General features: G+C 50.8%; 3 protein-coding genes across 6 annotated transcripts; 2 read left to right on the forward strand and 1 right to left on the reverse strand.

Annotated features, from left to right (window-relative positions):
• Positions 1-933: 933 nt before the first annotated feature.
• Positions 934-7246, reverse strand: DCTN5 (dynactin subunit 5). Its single transcript, XM_030001666.2, has 7 exons — positions 7140-7246; positions 6962-7030; positions 6392-6510; positions 5812-5923; positions 5073-5175; positions 4222-4313; positions 934-1312 (listed from the first exon to the last, which is right to left on the reverse strand). Exons 1-7 carry the CDS (start codon positions 7185-7187, stop codon positions 1292-1294), a joined length of 564 nt encoding a protein of 187 aa, XP_029857526.1. The 5' UTR covers positions 7188-7246; the 3' UTR covers positions 934-1291.
• Positions 7186-17797, forward strand: PALB2 (partner and localizer of BRCA2). Of its 3 annotated transcripts, XM_030001660.2 has the most exons (13): positions 7263-7408; positions 7484-7543; positions 7647-7728; positions 8104-10017; positions 10792-11600; positions 12228-12311; positions 13482-13643; positions 14098-14183; positions 14465-14626; positions 14799-14915; positions 15286-15373; positions 16395-16543; positions 17371-17797. In XM_030001660.2, exons 1-13 carry the CDS (start codon positions 7286-7288, stop codon positions 17600-17602), a joined length of 4068 nt encoding a protein of 1355 aa, XP_029857520.1. In that variant the 5' UTR covers positions 7263-7285; the 3' UTR covers positions 17603-17797. The 3 variants fall into 3 exon arrangements, with proteins under 3 accessions (XP_029857521.1, XP_029857520.1, XP_029857522.1); XM_030001661.2 differs by lacking the exons at positions 7484-7543; positions 7647-7728 and having other exon boundaries at positions 7186-7408; XM_030001662.2 differs by lacking the exons at positions 7263-7408; positions 7647-7728 and having other exon boundaries at positions 7433-7543.
• NDUFAB1 (NADH:ubiquinone oxidoreductase subunit AB1) lies at positions 17602-20945 on the forward strand. Of its 2 annotated transcripts, none has more exons than XM_030001663.2 (5): positions 17602-18132; positions 18203-18325; positions 18510-18597; positions 19812-19923; positions 20767-20945. In XM_030001663.2, exons 1-4 carry the CDS (start codon positions 17602-17604, stop codon positions 19901-19903), a joined length of 834 nt encoding a protein of 277 aa, XP_029857523.1. In that variant the 3' UTR covers positions 19904-19923; positions 20767-20945. The 2 variants fall into 2 exon arrangements, with proteins under 2 accessions (XP_029857523.1, XP_029857524.1); XM_030001664.2 differs by having other exon boundaries at positions 17602-18116; positions 18199-18325.
• Positions 20946-21539: the final 594 nt, after the last annotated feature.

Consider the following 21539-nt stretch of genomic DNA (forward strand, 5'->3'; position numbering starts at 1 on the left):
CAGAACCCAGTCCTTCGCCCGGCGTTCATTCCGTAGAATCCCACCCGCTCCGGGTGGCTCCGGGTCACCTCGGGTGACCTTTGCCGGTTGAGCGTGGCTGTGCCCGACCTCGTTAACCAGCTCTCCCGCTGACCTCACGACAGCCCCGGGGCCCCCCGAGCTGCTCCCGCGCTCGGACACCACGGGCCAAGAGAGGTAACCGCATCAGAGGTTCTCAGCCCTTCACCTGGTCTTGCTGCCTGCTGGCGCGGAACAGAACGCCAAGGAAAAACAACCGAAAACTGCACAAAAAACCAGCCACAGCACCTCAGCCCACAAGCCTGCTTTCTCCCTCCAGGCTCGCACAGTCCCACCCTGCTGAAACCAGCGACTTTCCCTCGTATGGCTCTCCTTCCCCGTCAGTGAAAGCTGTTTCTTTCAGCCCTGACTAACGAAGAATAGATGGTCCTGCGTGCTTTTGCAACGTGCTGGACCCGTGGGCGCTGCAGATGACGCCCAGCTAGCCTTTAACTACTGACACAAGCCGCTGACTGCCCCAAGGTGGCTCGGGGAGTCCAGCAGATGGGACCAAGCCGTGAGCCCCACAGATCACTGCAGCCAGCAGCCAACAGTTAAGCCGTTATTCCCCCAGGAATCTCAGGAAATCCTGCTCCACGCAAAGCAGACATGGCCTCCACTCAGTGACTTTGTCACCTGCCCACGCAGACCCTCACAGGCAGCGGCTCTTTGCCGTTCCTTACACTGAGCAGCTGCGACTCCAAAGAGCCATCGGCACCAGCGCCTCTTGCAGCCGACAGCGGACGGGGGTGAAAGAGCAGGAGTACATTCCCCAGGACTCCGACTGCCCTGCAATAAAAGCAGCACGGCCCGCCAGCCTTGGTTCAGAGCAAACTGGAGTAAAGCACATAGGATCAAATGAAGCAATACAGCGACTCAGTGTTTGAAGTGATCACTGTTTGTACAAGATTCCTGAAAGAAGGGGTTTCCCTCCCTGAGGGGCACGCTTCCCCACGCACCTGCAGCTCCGCTTTGGCTACGCAGCAAAGCCCTCCCTTGGAAGTCACGTTTTATTGCACTGCACTAGGCTGAATGTCGCCATCAGAAACGCGTAATTCCCCGGGGCTGTAGTAGCACGCTGCAACCTACTGACGCTCCATCTTTGCAGAGCTGGCAGAGGCGTAGAGGTGAGCCCAGGTCAGAGGGATGCTTCAGAGGACAGGAGGATAAAGTGGCCAAATCTAAGGAATGTTAACAGTGCTGGGTGTTTGAGATCTTCAGTGGCGACTTGGTTTTAGACCCTGGCAGAGGCCACCTTAACAGAGACAATAAAAGAGGTTTTAATTAAGGCGGAAAGGCCGGCTCAGCCTGCTAGAAGGAAGAGTAGGCCAAGAAACGCGCCAGTAACTGTGCAGTGACGCACCCCTCCGTGCACTGCAGCTGTGCTCCTCAAGTGATCACTCAGACTCTTCCAGCTGCCGTCCCATTCCCACTCTCAAACTCGCATCCCTTAATTTGGCAGCCGCCTCTTCCCACCCCTCTCCCATGCCAGCAGCCTAGCTTCGCACTGCCCAACTGCGGCCATTAATCAAGCGATCCCGGTGAAACATCCTGTGTGGTGTTGAAACTTTGAAGTGACACCATGGCAACACAGCACACACAGCCCCCTCCTGACCAAACAAAGCTCGGCTTCCCACCCTCCAAGAGACAGCCAACAGCAAGTTAACAGGGCAAAGGAGTACTTGAGAGTGGCAGCGTAAACCCCTAAACATCTGACTTGCAGGAAATCTTGCAGGAATCCCCAAACCTGCCAGGTCTTGTGACCCGGGAGGCCTCCTATAGCCCCTCACTGCAAATGGCTTCTGCAAGGGCTAGTCAGATTCTGGACAGCAGGAACTAAACGTTTTTGGAAACTGAATTCAACTAGGAAGCTGCCTGTAGTACAAACACAATGAACACTTAATACTTTTTCATGTAGGTAGAAAAAGTGGTGAGCCTGGGCCTTCCACATGGACATCCCCCCGAACCCACACAAAATCGCAGGAAGAACACAGCCTTCTTCTGCGCTTGTCTCCATGCCCACTTCAGGAGGGCTGGAGGAACACAGCTGCTATTGAACAGGCATTTCCAGCCAGTATGGGACTAGGTGGTACAACGGTCCTGCTGAATCTGGCCTTGCTAGTAAAACACTTCACCTCTGTTGAAACCAGACCTAACTGAGCCACTGCACCAGACAGCTCAGCAGTACCAGCCCCGCTGTTGCAGCTTCAAGACAGAATCTCATCTTCTTGTCCCAGCTGTGCTCCCTGCCAAGAGAAGCTGGCTCCAGCTCCTGCTGTTTTACAGAGGTGCAAAAGGAGAGTCATGCCATCTGGGATGGCTAGACCCCAAAAGTGGGCCGTTTCCAAGTGCGTGAAGCAACACTACCGGAGCTACTGCTGTACCAAATAGGTGTGCCTAACATTTCAGTGCTGAAGAGAGGATTTTAGAGTCACCCTGGTGACTGAATAGAAGCAAAGACACTCTGTGTCAGAGCCATTATAAAACAACAATGCTGGAATCATTTGTGGGTGAAAGTCATCAGCTCAGAGGCAGAAAGAAGCTGTTTCACACTGTACTTCACTTTTTTTAATGTGTTGACACTGTAATAGTCAGTAACAACCTGTAATAGTCACAGAACAAGAGACTGCTGCTCGCGTGCCCAGGCACAGCAGAAACCTCACTCTAGTCTCGAGTTTGATTTGAGGAGTCATAACCTTGAGTCACTTGAACAACTGAAGAGGCTTTAATTTATGTACAGTAAAAATACAACCAAACCAGTCAGTGGTTTTACATTTGATTAGCAGTAGTTACTACACTCTTTAGTACTTGCACAGCTGTTTGCTATTGAAGGTGTATCAGTACTTTGCATTATACAGAACAGCTGAAGGCTCCAGGGCTGCTGATCTCACAGCCATACACCTACTAGGTAACTAATATGCGTCCTGGCCCCCAGCTGCTACACTACAACATGCAGGAGCCCCAGTTTTACAAGCTAGAGAAGGACGATGCTAAGCTTTAACTAGAACACAACCAGAGCAGGCAGATTCACTTTTAGCCAGTTGTCTGGTACTGAGTCAGGTACACACAGGTGTCAGCTGCCTCCAACTTTCACAGACCTGCTCCCAGCAAGAATTATTCCTGCTCTATTACATGTCCAAAGTGAAATGTTCGCTCTTTACAAGAAGTCTGAATCTCCTTTTTAAGTTTTACAATGCAGAAAAGCACCAAAGAGCTTTCTGCAAGTATACACACCAGGTAATAAATGGGGACAATTGCAGCATTCCCTCACCCACCTCCAGTTTCTGCTTTTAATTACCCACTTTCTGCTGCACTGAATTCTGAGTGACATGGCAATCCTCTTTCCAAAGCTCTTTGGCTCTTTAAAGTCTGCGATGTTCAGGAAACAGAACATGCATTGGCTACAAGAATGCTAACCCTGCGTGACGGGTGAGAGCATAGTACCAATGTCTCCTTCAAGAGCTAAAGGCTAAGAAGCGTCCTGTCAGGCAAGGCATAGAAAGACAGGTTTCAATGTCAGCCAAAAGTCCTAAAGCCAATCCCAGGATGATGAATGATATCCTGTTCCTATAGGACAGAATCTCAGTCCACAGGGAGAAAAGGAAGAGGCCATCCACCTCAACACACAGGCCTAGAGAGCAGCAAATATTTTTCCAAAGGGAAGCACTGGACCTAATGAACCCTAGTAAGTAACTGCCTGTAACACACACATCAGCCACACAGCACTTCTGTTCTAGGATGGAGATTGCTTCTAGCAAATGTAAACCCACTTGCTTTGGGTTAGGAACAGAACTGACATGAAAGACAGGCTTAGGCTGCAGAGTATGTGCTGTCAACTCTGCCTTGTTCCCCAGCTGCAACGAGGAGATGCTGCCCTTCAGGGAATTGTATCAGCTTTCCTAGCTCCGTAACATTTAATGGCACAACTCAGACAACATGGAATGAATTACATTCAGATGAGCATACAAAGTTTAAACAACATGACACAGCAGCTTTCACGAGGGACTGCTTGGCCAGACCTTTAGTGTTGAGGAACGCTCACGGAACTGCTCAGGAAGAGCGGAGGACCGTGCCCTGCTCTCACTGAACAATATCCCTCTCCCTGCCCCCAGAATACTCCTGCGTGCCTTTACTGTCTGAAACATGGTAAATAGGCTACTAGACCTGAGTGAGTGGCAAGAACTTCTGGTAATAGCTCTTTGTAACGTCAATCATGAGTTCCTGGGTACATTCTGGGAGTTCCCCGGAGAAGAGTCCTGGAAGAAGAACAAGAGTATGACCATCAGCGTTCTTGCAGGAGAAAGCAGAAATAAGCTTATATTCAACATTCAGAGCAGTGACTTTGAATTGTAAGTAAATACTAATAGAACAGCAACGGGCTCTTCTCTCCTGTTGAGCAATACAGTATGATTGTTCCCATCATACCCCGTGGGGCAGACGTCAGACAGACTGCTGCAGCTGGGTCCTGTAACAGCTTCCACTGTTCCCCATAAAACACTATCAGAAGATAAACGACCGAGTGTGCAATTTGTACAATGAGATCTCTGGCACAGCCAGGTCGACGGGCGGGAACTAAACATTCATATACCTCAGTTTAACGTACCTCCCTCCCTATTAACATATGAATAATGAGCAAGTGGATTTCCTACAGTTTGAACCACTGAAATGCCTGCACAACCAGAAACCACAGGAGGAGGAGGAGTGCTCCCTCTGCTAGAGCCCAATGCCTGTTGGGTTCTAGATGCCTGAAAAGCTGTGTTACTTACTGTACAGGATGGCCACAGATGGCATCCTAGTAATACTGTTCTGAATAAACGTGTACCACCTACCTAGCACACACTAAAGCAGCGAGTTTCACAAGTTAAAATTGTTACTTTTCAGTTCGCCAAGTGCCCTATACCTTTACTTCTAGGCGCTAAATGCTAACAGGCAGCTTTGTCATAGCAATCTCATTTTAAAGTAAGAGTATCCATGTTATCCACACTTCTGTGCAAGTAAAGTTAGAGGGAGCATACCTGGGCAGCCCGAGAAGACTGTGAAAGGTGGGACTACCGTTTCAGGAGGTAGTACTGTGTTGTCCAAGATTTTGCAGCAGTCTTTCAAAACGCATCTACGACCCTAAAACAGAGATTAGGTAAAGTTATACTTAAAACATGATATGCTTTTGCTTATTACTGGTAAGCAACCTAAACTTCAACAAGTTTAACGGCTCAAAACATATCCTGCATAAGGGATCACAGGAATAAATCTTTACCCTGACTGAATGCTCTTCCCAACGCAATTAACCTTCTTTCTTTTTTAAGGAAAAACGTCCATTTGCTCTCGACTAACACATGTACGGGCAGCTGCATATTAACACATGTCAATGTCCAAACTGGAGCCTAAAACCCGAGTCATGCAGTAACGTAGCAAGGCCTTCTCTAACGCAGACAACAGCAACATTGGCTATTTTGTATTATTTGCATAGAAACACAATTCCACTTCTATTTGTGGAAAGGCTGCCTTCCCCAGACAGTCCCATTAGCCACAGGGACAATATTGTTGGGACAGACTTTCCAAACAGTGGTCCCTGCTATCCTCAGAAAAGCAAAACTGAAAGCACCGCTTTCTGTGGAGAAGGAAGAGGAAGAGAAAGGAACAGCGCAGAGTAAGTATGCTTGCTCCAGCCAGTTGGTGCAGATACCTCTGTGCTGTTTTTCCAAAGCCTCAACAGCGCTCAGGAGTTTAAAGAAAAGACTGAGAAATAACACTTACAATGACACAGTTCTTGCCTATGTGGACATAGGAGCCAATCTGGGCTGCATTGACAACACAGTCCTCTTCTATGAAGACGTGATCACCGATGTGGAGTGGGAAAAAAGCCACCCTGCAACAGGAGAGTTATTTGTTCAGGTGTACAATAGACAGACCGATCTGCAACACTGTTAGACCCAAAAATCACACTGTGGAGTCTCCTGTCTCCAGCTGGATTACCAGAGGTAGATTTGATGCTAAGGAAGATGCAAGAGTAGCCAGTCTTTCTCATCTCTTTCTAAAGGATAGCCCAAATGAGCAACAGGAAGGTGTTGTGAATAAAGAAAGAACAAGTGAAACAAGTTCTTCCCTTAGCTATTTTAATATATCCCAGCCCTCCCCATAGTATGGTCTGAAGGGAATGCTAACCCTCAAGGCAAAGCTGAAAGTTTGAGGAAAAGGCAGGTTTAGAGGGATGTATTTCTGCAAATTGCTGCAAAAAGAACACAGCCCTCTCAGTACAGATCTCAGCCGAGCCAATATATTTTTTCAGGTATATAGATTTTAGCCTCAGTCTCCCTAAAGGAAGGGGACCTCTTACCCTTTACTAAACTTCTTGAAGGGTGGTCTAATGACACTGCGGCTTTTCACCACGCAGTGTCGTCCAACCCGCACGTTTGCCAGGTCACCACGGATGATGCAGTCGTTCATAACTATTGTCTGGAGAAGAAGAGAAATAAATGAACTCCAATTTCTACCCGGCTTACCAGTTACAATACAGACTCATGCAGAGGTCAGGCCACCCCAGCACGATTACAGACGATTCCTTTAGTCAAAAGAAAAGTGAGAACAAAGCAAACGCACAGGAGCCTGGAACCACCAGTTGTGCTCCCATTGTGCCAGTGAGCTGCACACAGTGAGCCAATACGCAAAGCAAGGCTTAAGCACAAACAGAAAGACATTGTCCCACGGATAAAAACATCACGATCTGCTCGCACGTCGAGCTCCGGTACCGAGTAGAGCCGATGGCGGTTGTCAGCGGGTAGCAGCGCAGCGCAGGTGCTGCTGCGGTGGTGACAGGGACCCCGCGGCTCGGCCGAGCTGCTGGGCGGAACGAGGTACCGGGGCGGGGGTGAGGAATACCGCAGCCCCCTCCCTCCCCACCGCCTACCTTGCCGTTGAGAACGATGTTCTGGCTGCCGCACAGCACGGACTGTCGGCTCACCTTATTGCCGGACGCCTGCGGGGAGAAGGGACGGGTCATCGCGGCCACCTCCCGCGCCACACCGCCACACCCCCGAGCCTCAGCGAGCCCGACTCGACCCCCTCAAGCGCCCCCAACCCCGCACCGTCTCGATGTACTCGGACTTGTTGTAGAGCATCTCGCTCAGCTCCATGGCGGCAGCGCCGCTTCCGCACAGCCACTCCCGACTTCCGGCGCGTCACTTCCTTCCCCGCTACCGCCAGCCAAGCGCTTCCGCCGCGGGCTCGGCCTATGGCGGCGCGGTTGCCATGGGCACGCACCGCCCGCTTCGCGCGGGAGGCGGCGGCGGGTCCGGCCGCCATGGAGGGTCCGGCGGGCGGCGGGGAGGCCCTCAGCGGCGCCGAGAAGGAGAAGGTGCGGGGCCGGGAGGGAGCGAGGCCCGGGGCGGCGCGGCGCGGCGGTGCCAGCCCGGTGCGTTGTGTCTTGCAGCTGAGGGAGAAGCTGGCGCTGCTGAGGAGGGAGTATAGCGAGACCGTCAGCCGGCTGCGGGTGAGCGGAGCGGAGCGGGCCGGAGAGGGGGCCGGGACCGGCCGGGCGCGGGAGGGGGTGGCGGGAGGCCGGTCCCAGCTCGGCGCCGGTCTTGTCTCCGCAGCGGGCGCGGCGAGCCGAGCGAGCCAGGAGCTACGGCCGGGGCACGGCGGCGGACGGAGGCCGGCGGGAGCGGAGCCCCGCAGGTAGGAGCCGGCTGCCGGCTTCCCGCTTCGGGGGGGGGGTTACCCCCGTCGCCCTTCTCTGCCCCCGCGGCCCGGGGACGGGCCTCAGCTCTGCTGAGCGCCTGGCTCCCGGCTCCGCTGTCCCCTCTCTGCGGCTGCTGCCACGTCCCCCGCCCCCCCACCAGCCACTCGGGGCCTCCCCAGCGCCGCTGAACCGTGACCTGCGATAACGCATCCTCTCCTTTCCTCCTCCCCAGGTCTGCAGTGCTCCCTGATCCCGCCTGTAAGATCCCGCTCTTTCGCTCCTAACAAAATCGTCTAGTTTTATTGTGTGATGCTTTTCTTGGACGGGGCTTTGCCGGGAGCCCTTTACACATATGTCGTTTTTTCCCACAGGTTCTAGAGATAATGTATCTCCTAGTGCTGACAAACATGAAACCTCTCAGTTACAGACTAAAACCTGCTTTGATCTCGGCACAGAAAAGAAAACGTCTGTCACATTTAAACACGTTCACAAATTCTCCAACAATGAGGTTAGCCTGCAGGATGGCTCACAGGCAGAAAGCATACAGGCTAGCCAGGAAAACCCGTGCTGTGGAATCGTTAGGCCTGCCCCAGCGGAGAAAAAAACCCAAACCTCCAGAAGCTTGATGAAGCTGAGGAGACGGACAAAGGCTCTGGTGTCGGAGGAAGGGGAAACAGTGCGTGATGTCTATCTAATCAACGCCAATGAAATGGTGAAAAATCAAATTGCCAGTACAGAGGAACTTAGGTCGCCAGTCTTCAGGCGAAGCGGCCTCTCAAACACTGAGGAAAACGCTCGAAGGGCATCCAGACCAGCGCTTGTGCAGAGAGAAGAAAACAGTTCCACTCCTCCCAATGCAGCATTAGGAGTTGTACAAGAGATGCTTGAAGACAGTGTCCCTCCAGGAGAGCCTGAGCTGTTCCCGTGTGCACTGAGCGACAGCAGCGACGTCTGGCAGCCTGAGTCCCCAAGTGCTGTGGCTGCATCTGATAACTGTGAGCCTGCATGGCCGTGTTCAGGGAACAGCGACTCTGTTTTACTGGACACCAGTGGTGACGGAGGAACAGAATCCTCCAGTATAATAAAACAAATGGACGGTGAGAGTATGGGTGAAGATCAGGGAGAATTACATAGGCTCCTGGATTTAATGTCAGAAAATGAAGTATTGCCCACTGGCGGAAATAACGATATAATTAACGACAGCAAAAGCCATGAAGGAGATCAAAGTGACACTAATAGCTTAAATCTCTTTCCTACAGATCTTGCTCTGGGCAATGCTGAAGAACTGTTGGAGAATCAACAGCTTGAAATTCAGTCAAAACTTTCTCACCCAGAAAAGGTGACTACTCCTGAAAGCGCACTGAACTCTTGCACAGTGGTTGAAGGGCTTCTCTTTCCAGTTGAATACTATGTCAGGACAACTCGACGCGTGTCTAATTGTCAAAGGAAAGTGGACCTTGATGCTGTAATTCTTAGCCAGCTGGGCAGAAGCAAGAAAGGTCAGCGAAGTAAGTGCAAGCAGAAGGATGCAAATTCAGGTCGGCTCTCCCAAGAAAGAATTGAAAATGATTTGGAGTCAGGGGTCACGCCGTTCCCTTTTCTTGGTGCAGAAAATGATCCAAATTCAAGTAGTTCTCAGAAACCTCTTCCTGCGTCCAGTGGTAGCAGCACTTCCCTTGGATCAATTTCTCAAAACAGCATCACTAGCACAAAGCGAGATCAGAGACAATCACAGAGGAAACAAAAGGGAAGAAGAAAGTCTACCTGCAAACCCCCCGTGCAACAAGTGTCACAGGAACTTATAGGGAGTTTGGATCTCACAACGAGAGAAAGCAGTAGTCTGCGGTCAAATGAGTGTCAGAGTGAAAAGGAAAACTGTGAGGCTAGTCTTGAAAAATCATCTTCAGATGAGAGAAGGTTGTCTGCTGCTGCTGCTCTTGGGTCTGGAGAGACAGAAGTGACTGGTGCTATACAGCCAATGAGTGCTGATCCTCCTGGTGGGAGCCAAGTGCTTGGCAAATGCCGTAAGACTCTGTTAGAACAGGTTCAAAATCCTCTTCAGAACAGCGATCCTCTGAACCCAGGGAATGAAGCTTTTGCTAGCTGTATAGGAGATCTGGAAGCCAACTTAACTGTGCGTGAGGCTGGTAAACATCCAGTGGAGCATGTTAAGGATCAGCAAGCGCAAGGAGCCCGCAGGGCTGAGGAGCTTCTAGTGATTAATGTCCCTCCACGCCGCTCCCTGCGTTCCTCAGCGAGACAGAGAGCCAGTCAAGTCTCAAAAGGTACTTCATCAAATATAAGCACTCCCTAATACTACAGTGTGAGAGCAAGGCAGGGAAATGTCCCAGTGAGTGCATGCACTGCTGTTCACGCCCTGCCGTAAATTTTTAGTCAAGCAAATCTGATATGGGTTAACTATTATTTTTTTAAAATAAGAATTTTTTAAAAATTTAGATCATTGTGGAGCCCATGTTCCTTGAACAACTCCAGAAACTTCTGCTTCAGCACAGTGACCGGGAGTGAACAGCAGTGCATGGATGGAGGAGCAGGGCCAAGAACTTAAGTTGCCTTTGCTGTTGGAGCAAATGTTGTGCACACTGGACCTGATTTTCCATCAAATGGATGTAAATCCGTTTCTCCAACTAAGTCTGTGTATTAATGATATTTCTTTTTTTTTTTTTTTGTGCTGACAAGTGTGAAACACAAAGAGTAGAGTTACAGTCTGAGGGTCTGTGAATATTGTGAAAAGAGAAAGTGTTCAGAGAAAACCAAACAAAACAAACTGACCAAGCACTCGGTTAATTCTGGCAGTCTTTGGCAATGATAGTTTAGCTGAAGGCTTGATGCAGAGCAATTGCAGAGTGTAATGTCTTTCCAGAAAAGTGCCACTTCCATGTGTTAAGATGGATATGGCTGCTTTTTTTTTTTTTTTTTTTTTTTTTTTTTTTTTTTTTCTGGAAAATAGATTAGAGTGGCACTCTGGATGAGAGATTCTGAAAAGGCTAGTTGCTGGTTATTTTATGATGTAATGTTCTCTCTTGTATTCGTTTGTCTAGATGAGAGCAAAAGAGGATGTAGCTATCCAATGGGTTCAGAGGGTCCTGCTTCTCTTGGCCTCCCTGCTATGGACACCGACACTTGCAGCTCTCTCTTCTCCTTCCGCAGTCTCCAGTGGCTGGCCCCCAGACTGGGTATCAGAGACTTTCACTTACCTGATGAGGAATTTGGACTACTGAAACTTGAGAAATTAGAATCTTCCCCTGTGAATGACTTGGAGGCTTTTGTTCCTAGTGTGTTTGGAGATGGTGTGGCTTCAGAGGATGCACAAGATGCACAAATGAATCCAGAAGAAAAAAGTCTCGAAAGTAATTTGATTTTGCCTTTCAAAAATGGATTGCCCAAGTTACCTCATGTAGAAAGCCCAGCTTCCAAGAAGGAACTTTACACCCATGAATTACTATTTACTCCCATGGGGACTGTCTTAGCTGGTGCTCCCACTCAGCCTGAGTCTCTGATTTCCTCATCTGTTTTCCCTGTTGTGGGTGCAACCCCAGCTGTTTTACCATCAGTATGCAGCGAGGTCTTCCCCAACACACCTTCTGTACCTCCCTCGCAAGCGAGCCCGCACTCCTCCAAAGGAGCATCTGCCCAGTTTGTGGATGATGGGAAATGCAAAGACTCTGCCATTCCACTGCACTTGGACAGCTGTGGTGCAGGATCTGCTAGAAAAGAGGAGGAACAAGGTACAACGTTTCCCTTAGAAGCTGAAAGAGGTCCTGATAAATCCGATGAGGCTGTGGCCTTGGACAAGCATCAGCAGTTGGAGAGCAAACAGCAGAGATGCTGCAGAGCTTCTCCTGAACAGGTAACAAGCTGGCCTCTTTGCCAAGGGTACTAAGCCAGTGGTTTTGTGGGTGAATCCCCTTTTCCAGAGTCTCACCTGTCTTCAGGGGAAAGACCTCTTTGCATGCTAGCCCTGCATGCTGTCTTTTAGCTGACTTAGTAAATGTTTGGTTTTCATCTGTTGCCAAAGGTCTTTTGACCTCAAGAGAAAATTCTTTAAAATCCTGCTTGATGCAACTGGAGATGTGGGTTTCAGTGCTTATTGCAGGATGCATGTTTGAAATGTGGGTATGAACAAAAGGTTTCTGGCACCCCCATAGTGTTGGTCTACCTTAAGGAAAATTGTCAGCTAGGATTTGGTAGAGGAGATTAAATGACTCGCATGCAGGATGGGTACTAAGAGAATGACTTGTCTCTGAAGGCTGAGAGATGCAAAGTGGTGGTAAAAGACAATTTTCAGGTGAAACCAGGAAATAACCTGTCTGGGATCTCATTTTTCAAAGACATGCAACTACAAAAAGAGGTGCTCCTACCATAGCTCTCCAGCAACGTCACACAGAGTGAATTCACGCTCCTGCCTCATTCTTGCAGGTGCTGAATGTCATTTCAAAGTTGAATTAGCCTCCTCATTCTTTCCTTGTTTGTGCAGGAGAAAGACGTAGCGGAACAGCTGACTCCAGTATTGCTCGATGGCCTGAGAGAAGAGAGCTTGCAGCTTGTATCAAAGCTAAAGGTGGGATAACATCAGATAATTGTTTACTGAGTCAGTAGCAGCTCTTTAATACCAAGTTTAACAAAAATGCAATAAAAAATGCGGACTGGCTAGTTGAACAAAATAGATTGCTGTCTAATTTGATGAGTTCTGTCTTCACTTGTGGTAAGGCATGCTGAAAGGTTAGATTGCTGTATATCTCCTTTTGACTGATAAAGGATTTCAGTGTTTGTTTCTGAATAATGAATGTCTAAACACATGCAAGTTTCTTAACAAACAGAACTGCTGCATTTTTCTTCAGCCCCAGGTAAAATGATCTCAGCCCTTGTACCCCTGTTGCCTGCTCTGTGGCTCCCATGGCCTCCTGTCTCTATTTCAGGCACTAATTAACCCAGTAAGGAGCAAATGTTGTGAGGGACTACGGCACTGCCAAATAAATGTGTTGATATTCCCACCCTTCTGGAGCGGAGCCTTGATTGCACATGCCATGACCAAGGCAAATCTGCCCAGGACTGTTTGCACAGCTGAGCCGTGGGCTCTTCATCCTGCAGTGGGGGCCTTTCGCTGTCCTCTCTCTCGCAGCAGGTAGAGAAGGGTTGGCAGGCATGGAAGCAACATCTGTGGGAAAGCCCATTGAACTTGCTAGGGGCTGGGTCACCTCTAGCTTTTCCAAACCAAAGTGCAAAGTTTTGCTCCAGAAGCAAGCCTGGGGGGTTAGCATCACCAGCCAACAATAACGTGGCCGGAGCTGAAAACTTTTTTACAAGGGAGAAGAGAAGGCCCTTGCTTTGTTCAGTTTTAAACTTAGTCTGTGCTACTGCAAGTCTTGTCTCCCATTTGTGCACCAAGGGAAGTAAGTGCATGACTGCAGGTAGGTGGCACCTGGGGCTTTGTTGTGGCTGTGCCATGGTACCCCCAGTCCTGTTCCAGCTCCGGACTCTGCCGGGTCCCTGTCATTTCAAATGACAAGTGACTTGTGTGAAAGTGAGCCTGCTCTGAGGGTGAAACCCACCAGGCTCGTTTTCCTTGGGGCCTTAGTGGCACTTTAATGAAAATTAAACTTCGTAAGCATTAAGTTTTAGCCTTCAAATTCTCATCACACTGCATGTCAAGCATTTTTCTCGGGCTGAGCCTCCAGGTTAGATAACCATGTCTATCAGAATAAAACCAGCGCTGTTTTGTTTTGGACAGGATTCTTCAAGTTCCTGTGCCGTGGATGTGAGTACCATGTGGTGGGAAGCAGCTGGCTGCAGAGAGCTGTGCGTGGTGACTGCTTGTGAGAGTTCCGTCTCCCTGTGGAAACCGCTGGCATCCGACTGCTGGGGAAAGGTCTATACTTGGCTGCTCGGAGAGGTATGAACAACAATCCTTATTTCTAGAATTTAGGGCAACTTTCTTGTCCCAGGTGTTAGTTCCCAAGATACAAGGAGCTTGCATTCTTAGGGGCAAGGTAAGTTCTTTAGGTGGCGTAAGTTTTTCATTCCATCGGGCAACAGAGGAGAGTGATTTGCACTGCTAATGGAGAAGGCCAGTAGCTCGTGTGGTCGCATGTTATCTGCTGGAATTTGATACTTTGTGTACTGAATGGTGGCTTATGCTCTTTCCCCTTACGCTCCCTGGAGACACTTTTTGTCTCATATCAACAGGGATTGTTTAGTTTGGTAAACAGCAGAGAGTTCAACTGTTAATTGAAGTGTGCTTCTTCAGAGGGATCTAAAAATTAGTTCTGCTCCATGTCGTTTCACTTGAAACACTCTAGAAAATGGGAATTTGTGGGTGACACTGACTTCTTGTTTTGCTGTCCTAGATTCCTGTAATACAGATTGTTCCTCTGCCGGACACCTGTAATCTTATGTGTATAGCATTGGGAGATTTGGAGATTGGAGAAATAAGGTGGTGTATTTATTTCTTACTAGCGCTTTGCACCCTGAATAGCTGCAGCTTAACTCTCCTCTTGTGTAGTGGTTGAAATGATCTCCTACTAATGTGTCACTTTCTCAGTTGCTTTAACAGTTGGAAAATATGGAAGGGATTTCTAAAAATCAGCTATAAAGACTTGCTTATTCGCCCCTAGAGGTGGTAGACTGTTTAAACATGTGCCTATTTTTATATGCTATGGTATGTTTTGAGTTATGCTTCCTTCTGTCATTAGGCGTACTCTTCTCTTCATTTAGGCTCTTGCTTTATTCTTCTGAGAATGACTCATTCGAGCAATCACTAGTAAAAACTGGAAATATAAAAGCTGTTCTTGGGCTAAAGGATAGGAGGCTGGTCAGCAGCAGCAGGACCGTGCAAGAGCAGCAAGTGGAGATAGTATCACTTTCAGAGACCCGAAGGTGAGTCTGCTGGTTTTGGGGTGGTCTCAGTGTGGCAGGTGGAAGAAAAGTAAGGAAACATCTCAGATGTAGAAAAGCGTCGGGTTCCTATTCTTTCTGGAGGTGTGCTGAGTACAGAACACATACCTTACTATTTTGACTGCCTTTTCTCACTTGCTAATCTGCTGTTCAGGAGCAAGGACGGACAGACTTTGATGCCCCCCGAAGAAACCGTTTTAGCTTTTGCTGAAGTAGAAGGAATGAGAGATGCCTTGCTTGGCACCACTGCAGCGAACAGCATTGTTGTTTGGTCAGTGTTTCCTTTGCAATTAAATGATGTAGCTTGCGGGTGTATGTGGTGGCTGTTACAGCTAGCTGCAGACGTTCTGTAGGGGTGTTGGTTGGCCACGATTTGCCTGTGAAATGGTAATTGTCAAAGGGCCTGCAGTCTGGCACTTTAACTTCTGTACAGTTGGATAGATAGTGAATGCACTATGCTGCTATAATTCCACTTGCCATTGCATCATACTCATTACCTCTCTTCCTGTGGCCTCTTGTCTTAGTTTGGTTTATGTGGAATGAAAACTGTGTCCGTCTTGCACGGTGGTGTTAACTATGATTAGAAAATAGCATATAGAGGATGGAAATGCAGTCAGAATTTGTATTTTCACCAACTGTAGGAATCTGAAAACAGGCCAGCTCCTGAAGAAGATGCACGTTGGTTATTCCTACCCAGCTTCCATCTGCCATCGAGCATATTCCGACTCTGTACGTATGTGAAATATGGCACACAGTTTATGCATGGGCTGCACTGACTAACTGTGGTGGGGACCTAAAGGATTAGGGTTTCTAGAGTGGACTGAAATATCAGCTCTGTTTAGATACAATATTTCAAAGGAAAATAGGTTAACCAGGAGAAGTAAGCCACACTGGCTACCTCGGATTCTTGGCTTTCTGCAGTGTACTATTAAAATGAGTGATGCATCAAAGTGCATTCCAAAGCAGCAGCATCTTGCATGTGGGAAGCAGCAGTACTGTTGCCCAGTGCTGGTGCTTGGTAAGTCTCTTATATTTCACAAGTGGGTAGCTGCCAGCGTGGTGATGGCACGCTGCCGTTGTCGGAAAACCGATGTGAAGTGGTTATTATTTACATATATCCCTGAGGATATGAACTGTTTAAAACCAAGATTCATACTAATGATTCTTTCCTGCTTGCTTCCACCTGTGCTGTGATTCCCAACGAATTTTTGTGGTTTATCAAGGATTTGATTGTTTTCAGTGAGCATTTAACCTTTTGGGACAAGAGCGTTTTGTCCGATAATGATGGCTTGAGTTAGACTCAGAATATCTATCCCAGCGTTTTTCATGCTGGCCTGTGGCTGCTCTCAGCACTGCCGTTTTCAGCTGTACTGGTTTGCATGGAATTCTTGTTAAATGTTAAGCTCCTAGGGATTAAAATGAGGTCCAGAAATTTTACTTTAAATGTCATCACATCCTACCGCAAGTTTAGCTTTTTCAGACAGAAAGATAAGTGCATAAATCCATTGGGTCACTGAGCTGTCATTCTGCTGTATTGCATCAGCCCTTATCAGTCAGCAGCTGCTTTGGTTTTTATCTAATTTGATAAGGAAAGTAAACCATTTCCATTTTATCCAGTAAAAATAACGCATCACTGTCCATGGGGCTTTGATTATAGAGAAAATGTAGCAATTAATTTTTGGAAAATTCTCTGGTTTCTTTTCCCCTTGTGCTGTTGTTTTTAGTGATGTATTTTTCCTCTGTGTATCAGGGCCTTCTGTTTGTTGTTTTAAGTCATCCACATGCCAAAGAGAGCGAGTCCTGTGGAAACCCCGCGTTCCGTGTGATAGCGTTCAACCCCAAAACAGCCAGGAGCACGGGAGTGATGTTCTCCTCCCTCCCACCTGGGCATGCTGGAAGGCAAGTACCTCGGGGACTCTGCGTGCTGGCTTCACAACTCCTTCGAGGTGGTTTTGGGGGAGGAATTGCTTAACGAGCGGAGCAGCCTGCTGGCAAGGATCCATTTGCCATCTTGCGGGTGATAAGGAGGCTGCGTCCATCGCTGCCATTTGCCCTGTACCTAGGCTGGAATGGGGCGAGGGTGTTGGCTGTTTCCTGCTCGTTTCCTGCGCCCGGCTGCGCGCTGACCTCTGAGCTCCCAGCCTCGCCACCCGGCAAGGGACTCCGCTGACAAACGGGAGTGTTGATCTTCTGCGTGCTTACGCTTTTGTCTTTCTCCCCCTGCAAAGCGATTGTGGGAATGCTGTAACTGGGTTCATCGCGCAAAAACCCCCTGTAAAAACGTCTGCAAATGAGACGTTCTGAGCCTCTGTGCTGCTAAAGAGCACTGTGCTAGGTTTATTTGCCTTAAGCGGCTGTTTGCAGTCAGACGACCTTTCCCTTCCTAGGTCTTGCATTTTGAAGCGTCAGCCGTTTAGGACTCGGTCCCGCCATGCTCTGACACCCATCGTCGTGCGTCCGGTGTGCACGGGTGTTAGCCGCCTGAGGTCTTGGCTTACTGAACCGTTTTCAAGTACATTCTGAGACCGAGGGAGGATTGTCTCAACATCCTTCCTTCTCAGGCATGCTGAAAACACAACACGTAACGTTGTGTTTAAGCTTCTGCCAGTTGGCTTAAATCTGCTCACCGCTTTGCTACGTTAAAAGCTGGGTATTTTTGAAAAATGATGCGAGAGTGTTGCCACAAAGAAACCGCAGCATCATGACCCCTCTGTCTACGACCTTAGGTACCTGGAGGGTGACGTGAAGGATGCTTCGGCCGCAGCCGTGCTGACATCGGGAGCCGTGGCGGTGTGGGACCTGCTCCTGGGGCGGTGCACGGCCCTGCTGCCCCCGGCGCCGGCGGGGAGCTGGGCCCTGGCCCGCTGGGCCACCACCGGCGCCTGCCTGCTGGCCGGGCAGCGGGACGGGACGGTCTGCCTCTACCGGTACCGGCAGCCCCAGCCAGGAGCGGCTTGATGGAGGACTTCTGTGGGGGGAGGCGGCGAGGACTCCCACCACCGGCGAGGACCCCCACCACCGGCGGGGCCCGGCGCTTCAGCTGCCGCCGGGGGGGGCGGCCTGCGGGTGAGGGGCTGCCCGGGGCTGTATGTGCGCTCGGGCCGGTCCCCGGGCGCCCCGGTGTGTGCGATGCCATTAAACCTTTTGCCTTCGGAACGGCTCCGTGCCTGCTGCCGCCGCGGGGCGGGGGGGGGGGGAACCGGCCGGGGCTCGGCGGGGTCTGCCCGGCCGCTAGGGGTCGCTGCCGCTGCCGCGCCCCGCGCGTGGCGGCCCCGCCCCGCCGCGGGGGCTGCCGGGAGCGGCGCGGTGCCCGCTGGGAACAGGTCACCATGGCGGCCCGTGTCCTCTCGGCCTGCGTCCGCCGGCTCCTGCCCCGGCCGCCTCCGCCCGCCCCGCGGCCCGCCGCGCTCGGCACCCTCTGTCCCCGCCGCCCGCGGGCTCCGTCGGGCTCGGGCCCGGCCCCGCCGCTGGCGCAGCCGTTGGCGCAGGTAAGGCCCGGGACGGGCGGGTGGCGGCGGGCGGCCCAGGCGCTGCCCGCTGCTGGCCGGTTTCTTGCAGGTGCCGCGGGCGGCGTGGCCGCCGTGCCGCCGCTTCTCCGACCTGCCGCCCTTGACCTTGGCGGACATCAAGGACCGCGTTCTCTACGTCCTCAAGCTGTACGACAAGATCGACCCGGAGAAGGCGAGTGTGGCCGGGGCGGGCCGCCGGCGGTGCCCCGGCCCGGGCGATGGGTTTGGCGGGGGAGGGAGAGGAGCTGCCGGCCCCGCTGGGGCCGGCGGGAGGGCCCGCGGCTCCGGTTTGAGCATGGTTGCCGCTCTACTGAAATGGCTGCGGCCAAATGATCTTCCATTTATTCTTCCCCTAGCTCACAGCAGAGTCCCACTTCATGAAAGACCTGGGTTTGGACAGTTTGGACCAAGTGGAAATCATCATGGCTATGGAAGACGAATTTGGTAATTCAGAGCTGCGCATGCTCGGATTCATCGCTACCCTTTTTGGCTAGTCCTTAAGCACAGCTATAGCAAATGAGTATTAGTTCCTTTTTGTGAATAGTAACGTTGATTTTTCTCTGGTGTAATCCAGAGAAAGCCGTACCATTCTCAGTCAGTGAGAACGTGCGCTGGTGGCACCAGCGGGAGCCAGGAGAAGGCGTCCGTCCGTCTGCTGCTGAGCTGGGTCCCACCAGGAGCACTGATCGCTTTTCTCCCCACTCCCCTCCTGGGCACCACCCCTCCTGTTGCTGGGGGGGGAGACAGCAGCGTGTATGTGAGGGCAGGGGATCTTACATTTAGCGTGGAGGCTGCGTCTGGAGCTGATCCTGGCTCCTGCTTGGGAAATCAAAGATATCCCATGTTTTTCCTCCCCAGAATTTTTTTCTCCCCCAATACTTGATGCTGCTAGGAAAAACAAGGTGGTTTTTCCTTAGTGTATATTCCAAGTTGCTTTTTACTTCATTTTGGACTTCTTTATGCTTTCACTTAAAGCTCATAAATTCTGGAATATGTGCCTGATTTGTCCCGTGGGGTCCTAAGTGTTCCTGGGGTTTGGTCACTCTCTAAAACCTGGGCAGATGTTTCACTTTCAGAGCATTTGCAAACGCTATACGTTTAATCCACTTACTGTGTACCATGGGTGGAGTGTTAGTGTGTGACCATGAGGACTAGAAGGAAGAACGTTAAGTTTTCTGCCACACATTTCTGACCGGTTCGGCCGCCGGGAGCCCTTGTGCTCCCTGCCCCTGGCTGCGGCTTGGTGTGAGCTGTTGGTTGTACGAGTGCTCAACAGCAGACTCTGAACCCGAGGGGCTTCGGGCCCTGGCTTGCCTGGAGTTGCCAAGAACATCCCCCTCCCGTCGCACACCGGTGGCTGTGGGAGCTCTGGGAAGGCGTTAGTGGCTTTAATGAGGCGTGCGGGGCGCTCGCCGTCTGGCTCAGCAGCTCTCCTCCCTGCTGCGTCTGCCTTGTCCCTTATCCAGAAGCAGCGTCATGTAAGGCAGAACGCAGCTTGAAACTCAGCCTAGTAATGAAGTGTTGGCTCTGACTGACGCAGCAGCCCCTGCCTGTTTGTCCCCTGCCAAGCTGCAGGCATCTGAGCCAGCAGTAATTGCTTCCTTTAGCCTTGCTCCCGTTTCCGTTGTTTTGGGCTAAATATGTGCACTTTCTTCCAGGATTTGAAATTCCTGATGGAGATGCAGAAAAGTTAATGTGTCCACAAGAGATTGTAGATTACATTGCAGATAAGAAGGATGTTTATGAATAAAAACAGTTCTTCAAAGCTGAGTAAGTAGAAACATGCTCCTGTGAGTGTCTCGGGTAACAACGGTGCACACAGGGCGCACGTTCTTGTGTGATGCCTGTGGAGGGGAGTGTCTGGTGCAAGGCACTGAACACCGTATGGCTGTATGACAGGCAGGGGTCTGGCAAGTCTGGGAGGGAGCTGGCAGCAGCTGCCCGCTCCGAGTGAGGAGGACAAAGTATACGTGCTTTCCTGCAGCATCTGCTGTTGGAGGGAGGATGTGGGGCTCGGTGACCTTTCATCTTGCCCTGCGTGGCACTTCAAGCGCTCGGGTTACCCACAGGTCTTTTACTAGGTGGCGAATTGACTTTAGTCGGAAAGGTCCATCTTTTCAGCGCTCCTTGGCCACGTGCAGAGCGTGCGGGGTAGGCATCTCCCGAGGCGTGGGATAGTACAGCTCCCAACTGCCTGTGGCGACCGTTTCCTCCCCACCAGCCGCAGCCAGAGACTGGAGCAGGAAAGGAAACAGGCAGGAAAGGGTTACTGGAGCGACTGCCCTGAGGGGCTCTGGGGCTGCAGGGGAAATGAGCCGGTGGCCTCCGGCCAGTGTGCAGCAGCAGGTCGGGCCACGGCCCTGTTTGTTCCTGTGGGCACTTCTGGCCTCCCGCCACGGTCCCTCCTGGGTCGGTGGGGGGGAGCTGCGCCCCTTTGCTGCTCTCTGAGCCAAGGTGGGAATCTTAGTGATTTGAAAGACCCGTGGACTCGTTATGTGCCTGCTTTTGGTATTCAGCTTGTCTTGTCTCTGCCTGACCCACTTCTTTTGTGCCTTAAAATGGTAGTTCTTGCTTGCTGAAATATTAAATATGTGGATTTTTTGTTTTTAACAGGCTATGATGTCTCTACCACCAGGACTAGGCTGGTGTCAGCGGGTATGAATATAAACACACATGCTGCACCGTTGCTGCTTTCATCAGAAAGTTGTACTTGGATGTTGTATTTAAAGCTGTCTGAATGTGTTGTCCTTTAAAAACAAGAAAAAAAAGGAATAAATATGTAAGAAAGACCATTGTTGCGTTGATGGCTTTTCCGTTTCACGCAGTCGGTGGCTCCCTCCATTAGTGTTCAGTGCGTGAAGGATGTTTCAGAGGTGAGTAACTGACTTCACTAGAACCGCTCTTCCCTCGCCCAGGCTTTGGCCGGCGGCGCAGCCTCTGCTCGGCTGGGGCCCCTCACCCCGGGGGACACGAGCACCCTCTCCCAGGCGCAGCAGGAGGCGGTTTTGGGGCTGGCGGGCTCCGAGCGCATCTCGCTGAGAGCGTTTTGCCGTTCCTTCTGCCTGCGTGTGTGAGAGCGCTGGCAGCACCTGTACGGCTCGTGCCGCTGCGCTCCAAGCTGTGTGCCCTCTGCCCCTGGCGCGGTCGCTCTCCCCCTGATCTCGCTGCTGGTGTTGTCTGCTCTTTCCAATAAACCGCCCTTCTGCTGCCTTTACGGTTTATTTCATCAGTGCTGGTGAAAACAAGCAAGTTCCGTTTGAAAGGCTTCTGCTTTCCTGATGGAAAATAAAGGGGGGGGAATGACTTTCCTGCTGCTGAAAAGCAAAATCGCATCAGTGTTTCTGTAAGCCCAACTAATCGTGGCAGGGGAGGCTTGCTTTAAATCT

Source organism: Aquila chrysaetos, chromosome 25 (assembly GCF_900496995.4).
Source record: "Aquila chrysaetos chrysaetos chromosome 25, bAquChr1.4, whole genome shotgun sequence".
Taxonomy (NCBI): domain Eukaryota; kingdom Metazoa; phylum Chordata; class Aves; order Accipitriformes; family Accipitridae; genus Aquila; species Aquila chrysaetos.